This window comes from Oncorhynchus clarkii, chromosome 31 (assembly GCF_045791955.1).
Source record: "Oncorhynchus clarkii lewisi isolate Uvic-CL-2024 chromosome 31, UVic_Ocla_1.0, whole genome shotgun sequence".
Classification (NCBI taxonomy): Eukaryota; Metazoa; Chordata; class Actinopteri; order Salmoniformes; family Salmonidae; genus Oncorhynchus; species Oncorhynchus clarkii.
Window position 1 is genome coordinate 11,531,731 of NC_092177.1, and position 10,492 is coordinate 11,542,222.

General features: G+C 44.5%; 1 protein-coding gene across 1 annotated transcript in view; it reads left to right on the forward strand.

Annotated features, from left to right (window-relative positions):
• Nucleotides 1–9,911, forward strand: part of LOC139390812 (uncharacterized) — a 30,198-nt gene extending 20,287 nt beyond the window's left edge. The window contains exon 5 of the mRNA XM_071138215.1: nt 9,855–9,911. Within this exon, the coding sequence (XP_070994316.1) occupies nt 9,855–9,911 (57 nt within the window). The remainder of the gene's footprint in view (nt 1–9,854) is intronic.
• The last annotated feature ends 581 nt before the right edge of the window (nt 9,912–10,492 follow it).

Consider the following 10,492-nt stretch of genomic DNA (forward strand, 5'->3'; position numbering starts at 1 on the left):
TAGCATTTTAGCACGTTAACCTGTTAGACTGTTAGCATGTTCAGTCATAAGTCACTGAGTGCATCCCAAATGGCACCCTATTCCCTATAGACGGATTAGCTGACAACGTCACAAAAGCGATGTCCGCGCTTCAAAGGGGCAGAAGGTCGTGTGTTGTTATGGTTCTGGATAGCCAGATAGCTAGCAACAATGACAAGAATCTGCCATGTGGCGGCAGTTAGCCTAGCGGTTAAGAGCATTAAGCCAGTAACCGAAAGATTGCTGGTTGAAATCCCCGAGGCGGCAAGTTGAAAAATCTGCCAATGTGCCCTGGAGCAAGGCACTTAACCCTAATTTCTCCTGTAAGCCTCTCTGGATAAGGGTCTCTGCTATTTTTTTAAATATAGATTTTTACAAAATGTAATCATAAGTGTCTTGTTTCAGCTCGTTTGATCTTGTTCTTGATACCATGTCTTGGTTTGAGGTGTTTTGACTTTCAGGTCTATGCTAATATGGCTAAAATACATTTGCTAGCTAACCAACAAGTGTAACGATGTATTTGAGAGACAAGTGCACATTGTGCAACTTTATTTATGTTTTCAATAAATATTGGAGATGAAATATAGTTTACAGTCAACTGTAAGTCAAACCTGTCTGTTCTGTCCCATAGTTACGCACCTGTCGGTTTTGTTGCTAAACAACCAACCCATCTATAGGCCATGGTCCTTTGGGAGGTAGTCACTGTTATTTCAGAAAAGAAAAAGGCACACACACACACACACGCACGCACGCACGCACACACACACACACACACACACACACACACACACACACACACACACACACACACACACACACACACACACACACACACGCACGCACGCACGCACACAGGCACACACACACACACACACACATAAAGAATGCTTTGGGGCCCAAACCCAGTATCTCAGAGAAAGGCCCTTTGATGAAGACGGGGCCCCAAGGAATCTTATCTGAAGGAGAGACTCTGAGTCCAACGGTTAATGAGCTGGAAGTGTACACACACACACACACACACACACACACACACACACACACACACACACACACACAGCTGGAGGTAGAACTCTGTATTTTGCCACCACAACCATTCTGGAGTTGAACAGTGTTTGTTGTCAGTTCCATGCTGTTGCCATGACACTGTGTGTTTCCTGTTTATCTTCAGGATTCTATCTTTAGAAAGCCTTTTTAAGTGTGAGTTAAATAGACAGTGTGTGGGTGAGAGAGAGAGATGGGGGGGATGTACAGAGAAGAAAATAGGGTGTGGAGATAGAGAGAGGGGTGAGAGAGAGAGATGGGGAGGACGCACAGAGAAGAAAATAGGGTGTGGAGATAGAGAGAGGGGTGAGAGAGAGATGGGGGAGGGGGGATGCACAGAGAAGAAAATAGGGTGTGGAGATGGAGAGAGGGGTGAGAGAGAGATGGGGGAGGGGGGATGCACAGAGAAGAAAATAGGGTGTGGAGATGGAGAGAGGGGTGAGAGAGAGATGGGGGGATGCACAGAGAAGAAAGGAGAGGGAGAGATGTGTTTGTTGATGGCCAGAGAGATAAAGGAGAGGGAGAGATGTGTTTGTTGATGGCCAGAGAGATAAAGGAGAGGGAGAGATGTGTTTGTTGATGTCCCCCCCCCCCCTTCTCCAGTCAGACTAGTGAAGCCCACAGACCCCAGGCAGAAAGAGAAAGCTTCCTCACTGCAGTGGATTAGCTGCTAATGCTGACGCCTCGCTTTCATTTCAATAAACTCCTCTTCTCCTCTCTTGTCATCTTCTTTTGTCTTATCTTCTCTTATCTTCTCTTCTCCTCTCCTCTCTCTCCTCTCTCTCCTCTCTCCACTCCCTCCTCACCTCTCTCCTTTCTTCCTTCTCCTCCCCTCCTTTTTCTTCTCCCCTCCCCTCCCCTCCTCTCCTCTCCTCCCTCTTCTCCTCTCCTCTCTCTCCTCTCTCTCCTCTCGCCACTCCCTCCTCTCCTCCCTCCTCTCCTCCCTCCTCTCCAAGCTCCTGTCCTCTCTCTCCTCTCCCCCCTTCTCCCTTCTCCTTTCAGCTCCTCTCATGTTAATAACAGTGTAGTAACAGGGTAGTATTGTCTGTTGCCGCTGCTCTGCCTAAAGCCGGAAGCCTAAAGCTATCATAGTATCACTGGCTGAACTGGCCAGCAGCATCAGTACAGGTTAACAGTGGCCAGCAGCATCAGTACAGGTTAACAGCGGCCAGCAGCATCAGTACAGGTTAACAGTGACCAGCAGCATCAGTACAGGTTAACAGTGGCCAGCAGCATCAGTACAGGTTAACAGTGGCCAGCAGCATCAGTACAGGTTAACAGTGGCCAGCAGCATCAGTAGAGGGTAACAGTGGCCAAGTCACTTTAGGCCAACCTGAGCTTGTCTAATCAGATGATGCAACTGCAGTCATTATGAGCTACATGAGTCAGCAGTTAGCACGCAGAGAGCAGAGCAGGACTCACAGATGAGGGAGAACACACACGTTACTACTCTGCTCAGGCGTGTTAATTTAATCACCCAGTGCAGGTGATGTGCATCTCTGTGACCTCAAACGTCACATGCATTGTCTTCAAACCTCACACACTGTCTTCAAACCTCACACTCTGTCTTCAAACCTCACACTCTGTCTTCAAACCTCACACACTGTCTTCAAACCTCACACACTGTCTTCAAACCTCACACACTGTCTTCAAACCTCACACTCTGTCTTCAAACCTCACACACACTGTCTTCAAACCTCACACACTGTCTTCAAACCTTACACACTGTCTTCAAACCTCACACACTGTCTTCAAACCTCACACACTGTCTTCAAACCTCACACACTGTCTTCAAACCTCACACTCTGTCTTCAAACCTCACACTCTGTCTTCAAACCTCACACAATGTCTTCAAACCTCACACACTGTCTTCAAACCTCACACACTGTCTTCAAACCTCACACACTGTCTTCAAACCTCACACACTGTCTTCAAACCTCACACAATATCTTCAAACCTCACACACACTGTCTTAAAACCTCACACAATGTCTTCAAACCTCACACACACTGTCTTCAAACCTCACACACTGTCTTCAAACCTCACACTCTGTCTTCAAACCTCACATACTGTCTTCAAACCTCACACACTGTCTTCAAACCTCACACACTGTCTTCAAACCTCGCACACGGTCTTCAAACCTCACACACACTGTCTTCAAACCTCACACACTGTCTTCAAACCTCACACACTGTCTTCAAACCTCACACACAGTCTTCAAACCTCACACACTGTCTTCAAACCTTACACACTGTCTTCAAACCTCACACACTGTCTTCAAACCTCACACACTGTCTTCAAACCTCACACACTGTCTTCAAACCTCACACACTGTCTTCAAACCTCACACAATATCTTCAAACCTCACACACACTGTCTTAAAACCTCACACAATGTCTTCAAACCTCACACACACTGTCTTCAAACCTCACACACTGTCTTCAAACCTCACACTCTGTCTTCAAACCTCACATACTGTCTTCAAACCTCACACACTGTCTTCAAACCTCACACACTGTCTTCAAACCTCGCACACGGTCTTCAAACCTCACACACACTGTCTTCAAACCTCACACACTGTCTTCAAACCTCACACACTGTCTTCAAACCTCACACACAGTCTTCAAACCTCACACACTGTCTTCAAACCTCACACACACTGTCTTCGAACCTCACACACAGTCTTCAAACCTCACACACAGTCTTCAAACCTCTACACTGTCTTCAAACCTCACACACACTGTCTTAAAACCTCACACAATGTCTTTTTCAGTGTAGATTCCTTAGTATAGGTGTATTAGTCAGACTCAGACAATCGGTTTCCAGAAGGGTAAGAACTAAGCATCACTGATGATAAGGGGTTGTGGGAACCTCTCTTCCCCTGAATCTCTCTTCCTCTGAATCTCTCTTCCTCCGAATATCTTATAGCTTAATGCATCAACTTTACACAAGACAGACTCTCAATAAGAAAATAGCCAGTGAGTTGGTACTCTTTTTCACCATTAGAGAGGTCCCTTCTGTTTAGCAATGGGGAGGTCCAGTTCCCCCTCTGCTCAGCTATGGGGGGGTCCAGTTACCCTCTGCTCAGCTACATATCCTGTTCCAACGTTCCAACACTACATATCCTGTTCCAATGCTTTAACATCCTGTTCCAACGCTACACATCCTGTTCCAACGCTACACATCCTGTTCCAACACTACACATCCTGTTCCAACGCTACACATCCTGTTCCAACGCTACACATCCTGTTCCAACACTACACATCCTGTTCCAACACTACACATCCTGTTCCAACGCTACACATCCTGTTCCAACACTATATATCCTGTTCCAACACTACATATCCTGTTCCAACACTACACATCCTGTTCCAACACTACATATCCTGTTCCAACGCTACACATCCTGTTCCAACACTACACATCCTGTTCCAACGCTACACATCCTGTTCCAACGCTACACATCCTGTTCCAACGCTACACATCCTGTTCCAACACTACATATCCTGTTCCAACACTACACATCCTGTTCCAACACTACACATCCTGTTCCAACGCTACATATCCTGTTCCAACGCTACACATCCTGTTCCAACGCTACACATCCTGTTCCAACGCTACACATCCTGTTCCAACGTTCCAACACCCAACACTACACATCCTGTTCCAACGCTACACATCCTGTTCCAACGTTCCAACACCCAACACTACACATCCTGTTCCAACACTACATATCCTGTTCCAACGCTACACATCCTGTTCCAACGCTACACATCCTGTTCCAACGCTACACATCCTGTTCCAACGTTCCAACACCCAACGCTACACATCCTGTTCCAACGTTCCAACACCCAACACTACACATCCTGTTCCAACACTACACATCCTGTTCCAACGCTAGACATCCTGTTCCAACACTACACATCCTGTTCCAACGCTACACATCCTGTTCCAAGTCTCCAACGCACTGTACTTTACCAGGCATGTACGCACTGTACTATACCAGGCATGTGTGTGTGTGTGTGTGTGTGTGTGTGTGTGTGTGTGTGTGTGTGTGTGTGTGTGTGTGTGTGTGTGTGTGTGTGTGTGTGTGTGTGTGTGTGTGTGTGTGTGCCTGTATGTGTGCTGTACTGCATGGATCTGTTCTAGAATGTCTAGGCCGTTCCAGAGTTTCTGCTGTACTCCTGTGAATGGGAATGTGTTCTTCTCATATGTGGGGGATCCCAGGTGGGCTGATGGGTGTTGACAGGAGCAGCCCAGTGCTCCACTCACAAGCAGTACACTGGAAAACAACACCAAGCTCATTTCTAGATATCCTGCCCATTCCTAACATGGATGGTTTGGTCACATCTGTACTGTGGAATGTCCCGCCATCACCCTCAGTGGGGAGAATGGGTATAGACACTTCTCAATGGACTTGGTTAGGAATCTTACAGTAGGACTTGGTTAGCTATCTTACAGTAGGACTTGGTTAGCTATCTTACAGTAGGACTTGGTTAGCTATCTTACAGTAGGACTTGGTTAGCTATCTTACAGTAGGACTTGGTTAGCTATCTTACAGTAGGACTTGGTTAGGTATCTTACAGTAGGACTTGGTTAGGTATCTTACAGTAGGACTTGGTTAGCTATCTTACAGTAGGACTTGGTTAGCTATCTTACAGTAGAACTTGGTTAAGTATCTTACAGTAGGACTTGGTTAGGTATCTTACAGTAGGTGCAGATATAACTGCAGTGTTATCATGTGAAAACTCATGAATACAGATATAACTGCAGTGTTATCATGTGGGAACTCATTAATGCAGATATAACTGCAGTGTTATCATGTGAAAACTCATGAATGCAGATATAACTGCAGTGTTATCATGTGGGAACTCATTAATGCAGATATAACTGCAGTGTTATCATGTGGAAACTCATGAATGCAGATATAACTGCAGTGTTATCATGTGGGAACTCATTAATGCAGATATAACTGCAGTGTTATCATGTGAAAACTCGTGAATGCAGATATAACTGCAGTGTTATCATGTGGGAACTCATTAATGCAGATATAACTGCAGTGTTATCATGTGAAAACTCGTGAATGCAGATATAACTGCAGTGTTATCATGTGTGAACTCATTAATGCAGATATAACTGCAGTGTTATCATGTGAAAACTCGTGAATGCAGATATAACTGCAGTGTTATCATGTGGGAACTCATTAATGCAGATATAACTGCAGTGTTATCATGTGGGAACTCGTGAATGCAGATATAACTGCAATGTTATCATGTGGGAACTCATTAAAGCAGATATAACTGCAGTGTTATCATGTGTGAACTCATTAAAGCAGATATAACTGCAGTGTTATCATGTGGAAACTCATTAAAGCAAATATAACTGCAGTGTTATCATGTGTGAACTCATTAAAGCAGATATAACTGCAGTGTTATCATGTGGGAACTCATTAATGCAGATATAACTGCAGTGTTATCATGTGGGAACTCATTAATGCAGATATAACTGCAGTGTTATCATGTGAAAACTCGTGAATGCAGATATAACTGCAGTGTTATCATGTGTGAACTCATTAAAGCAGATATAACTGCAGTGTTATCATGTGTGAACTCATTAAAGCAGATATAACTGCAGTGTTATCATGTGTGTGTAAGGGTTTTCCTGTGGTGAAGGAGAGGCGGACCAAAACGCAGCGTGGTTATATTGATTCATGTTTAATGAAAAACAATAAACACGAACACTACGAAACAATATACGTGGAAAACCAAAAACAGCCCTGTCTGGTGCAAAACACAGAGACAGGAACAATCACCCACAAACACACAGTGAAACCCAGGCTACCTAAGTATGATTCTCAATCAGAGACAACTAATGACACCTGCCTCTGATTGAGAACCATACTAGGCCGAAACATAGAAATCCCCCAAAACATAGAAAAACAAACATAGACTGCCCACCCAACTCACGCCCTGACCATACTAAATAAATACCAAACAAAGGAAATAAAGGTCAGAACGTGACAGTGTGAACTCATTAATGCAGATATAACTGCAGTGTTATCATGTGTGAACTCATTAATGCAGATATAACTGCAGTGTTATCATGTGAAAACTCATGAATGCAGATATAACTGCAGTGTTATCTGTGGGAACTCATTAATGCAGATATAACTGCAGTGTTATCATGTGGGAACGAACACATTACTTTCTTCTTGATTATTCCTAACTTTGGGGAACTCTGCGCTGCCACATTCTCTGAGAAACCTTTTGCTGAGAATCAACTTTTCCATCTTCAGGGGATGTTTGTTCCCACCTTCAGTTCTGTTTTGATGGAGACATTCAGGGAATCTCTCTGCAATGCAGCTCAACAGTTATCCTTCAGGGTTCTGGGTTGAGGAACATATTGGAAAGAAAACAAGTGGCCTATCTATTTCCTCCAGCAGGTAATCTGCCGTAGGACCCAGATCCCCTAATCTCTACCTCTTATCTCTCTCTGTTGTCTCTCTCATCTCTCTCTGTTGTCTCTCTCATCTCTCTCTGTTCTCTCTCATTTCTCTCTGTTCTCTCTCATCTCTCTCTGTCATCTCTCTTTCTCTAATCTCTCTCTGTTGTCTCTCTCATCTCTCTCTGTTCTCTCTCTCATCTCTCTCTGTCATCTCTCTTTCTCTCATCTCTCTCTGTTGTCTCTCTCATCTCTCTCTGTTGTCTCTCTCATCTCTCTCTGTTCTCTCTCATTTCTCTCTGTTCTCTCTCATCTCTCTCTGTCATCTCTCTTTCTCTCATCTCTCTCTGTTGTCTCTCTCATCTCTCTCTGTTCTCTCTCTCATCTCTCTCTGTCATCTCTCTTTCTCTCATCTCTCTCTGTTGTCTCTCTCATCTCTCTCTGTTCTCTCTCTCATCTCTCTCTGTTCTCTCACTCTGTATTCTCTCTGTCATCGCTCATCTCTCTCATCTCTCTCTGTTGTCTCTCTCATCTCTCTCTGTTGTCTCTCTCATCTCTCTCTGTTCTCTCTCATTTCTCTCTGTTCTCTCTCTCATCTCTCTCTGTCATCTCTCTTTCTCTCATCTCTCTCTGTTGTCTCTCTCATCTCTCTCTGTTGTCTCTCTCATCTCTCTCTGTTCTCTCTCATTTCTCTCTGTTCTCTCTCATCTCTCTCTGTCATCTCTCTTTCTCTCATCTCTCTCTGTTGTCTCTCTCATCTCTCTCTGTTCTCTCTCTCATCTCTCTCTGTCATCTCTCTTTCTCTCATCTCTCTCTGTTGTCTCTCTCATCTCTCTCTGTTCTCTCTCTCATCTCTCTCTGTTCTCTCACTCTGTATTCTCTCTGTCATCGCTCATCTCTCTCATCTCTCTCTGTTGTCTCTCTCATCTCTCTCTGTTGTCTCTCTCATCTCTCTCTGTTCTCTCTCATTTCTCTCTGTTCTCTCTCATCTCTCTCTGTCATCTCTCTTTCTCTCATCTCTCTCTGTTGTCTCTCTCATCTCTCTCTGTTCTCTCTCTCATCTCTCTCTGTCATCTCTCTTTCTCTCATCTCTCTCTGTTGTCTCTCTCATCTCTCTCTGTTCTCTCTCTCATCTCTCTCTGTTCTCTCTCTCATCTCTCACTCTGTATTCTCTCTGTCATCGCTCATCTCTCTCATCTCTCTCTGTTGTCTCTCTCATCTCTCTCTGTTGTCTCTCTCATCTCTCTCTGTTGTCTCTCTCATCTCTCTCTGTTCTCTCTCTCATCTCTCTCTGTTGTCTCTCTCATCTCTCTCTGTTGTCTCTCTCATCTCTCTCGGTTATCTCTCTCATCTCTCTCTCATCTCTCTCTGTTGTCGCTCTCATCTCTCTCTGTTTTCTATGTTATCTCTCTCTCTGTTCTCTCTGTCATCTCTCTCTGTTCTCTCTGTTATCTCTCTCTCTGTTGTCTCTCTCATCTCTCTCTGTTGTCTCTCTCATCTCTCTCTGTTCTCTCTCATATCTCTCTCTGTTCTCTCTCTCATCTCTCTCTGTTGTCTCTCTCATCTCTCTCTGTTGTCTCTCTCATCTCTCTCGGTTCTCTCTCTCATCTCTCTCTGTTGTCGCTCTCATCTCTCTTTGTTTTCTATGTTATCTCTCTGTCATCTCTCTCTGTTCTCTCTGTTATCTATCTCTCTTTTGTCTCTCTCATCTCTCTCTGTTGTCTCTCTCATCTCTCTCTTTTGTCTCTCTCATCTCTCTCTGTTGTCTCTGTCATCTCTCTCTGTTGTCTCTCTCATCTCTCTCTGTTCTCTCTCTCATCTCTCTCTGTTGTCTCTCTCATCTCTCTCTGTTGTCTCTCTCATCTCTCTCTGTTCTCTCTCTGTTGTCGCTCTCATCTCTCTCTGTTTTCTATGTTATCTCTCTTTCTGTTCTCTCTGTCATCTCTCTGTTCTCTCTGTTATCTCTCTCTATGTTGTCTCTCTCATCTCTCTCTGTTCTCTCTCTCATCTCTCTCTGTTGTCTCTCTCATCTCTCTCTGTTGTCTCTCTCATCTCCCTCTGTTGTCTCTCTCATCTCTCTCTGTTGTCTCTCTCATCTCTCTCTGTTGTCTCTCTCATCTCCCTCTGTTGTCTCTCTCATCTCTCTCTGTTGTCTCTCTCATCTCTCTCTGTTTTCTATGTTATCTCTCTCTCTGTTCTCTCTGTCATCTCTCTCTGACCCTCACCCTACACGGATTTGATACTGCTACATCTTAAATGAATAAACAGCTGATGGCTAAACAATGGTGACATCACTGTGCTGCATCCAGCATTTTATTTTTAGGTGTTTTGTGTGTGTGTCTGTGTCTGTGTAGCGTTTCTCTGAGGTCGGGAGGATGCAGGAAGTCTGCGTGGTTGTCCAGATCCCCTAATCTCTACCTCTTATCTCTCTCTGTTGTCTCTCTCATCTCTCTCTGTTGTCTCTCTCATCTCTCTCTGTTGTCTCTCTCATCTCTCTCTGTTGTCTCTCTCATCTCTCTCTGTTCTCTCTCTCATCTCTCTCTGTTGTCTCTCTCATCTCTCTCTGTTGTCTCTCTCATCTCTCTCGGTTATCTCTCTCATCTCTCTCTCATCTCTCTCTGTTGTCGCTCTCATCTCTCTCTGTTTTCTATGTTATCTCTCTCTCTGTTCTCTCTGTCATCTCTCTCTGTTCTCTCTGTTATCTCTCTCTCTGTTGTCTCTCTCATCTCTCTCTGTTGTCTCTCTCATCTCTCTCTGTTCTCTCTCATATCTCTCTCTGTTCTCTCTCTCATCTCTCTCTGTTGTCTCTCTCATCTCTCTCTGTTGTCTCTCTCATCTCTCTCGGTTCTCTCTCTCATCTCTCTCTGTTGTCGCTCTCATCTCTCTTTGTTTTCTATGTTATCTCTCTGTCATCTCTCTCTGTTCTCTCTGTTATCTATCTCTCTGTTGTCTCTCTCATCTCTCTCTGTTGTCTCTCTCATCTCTCTCTTTT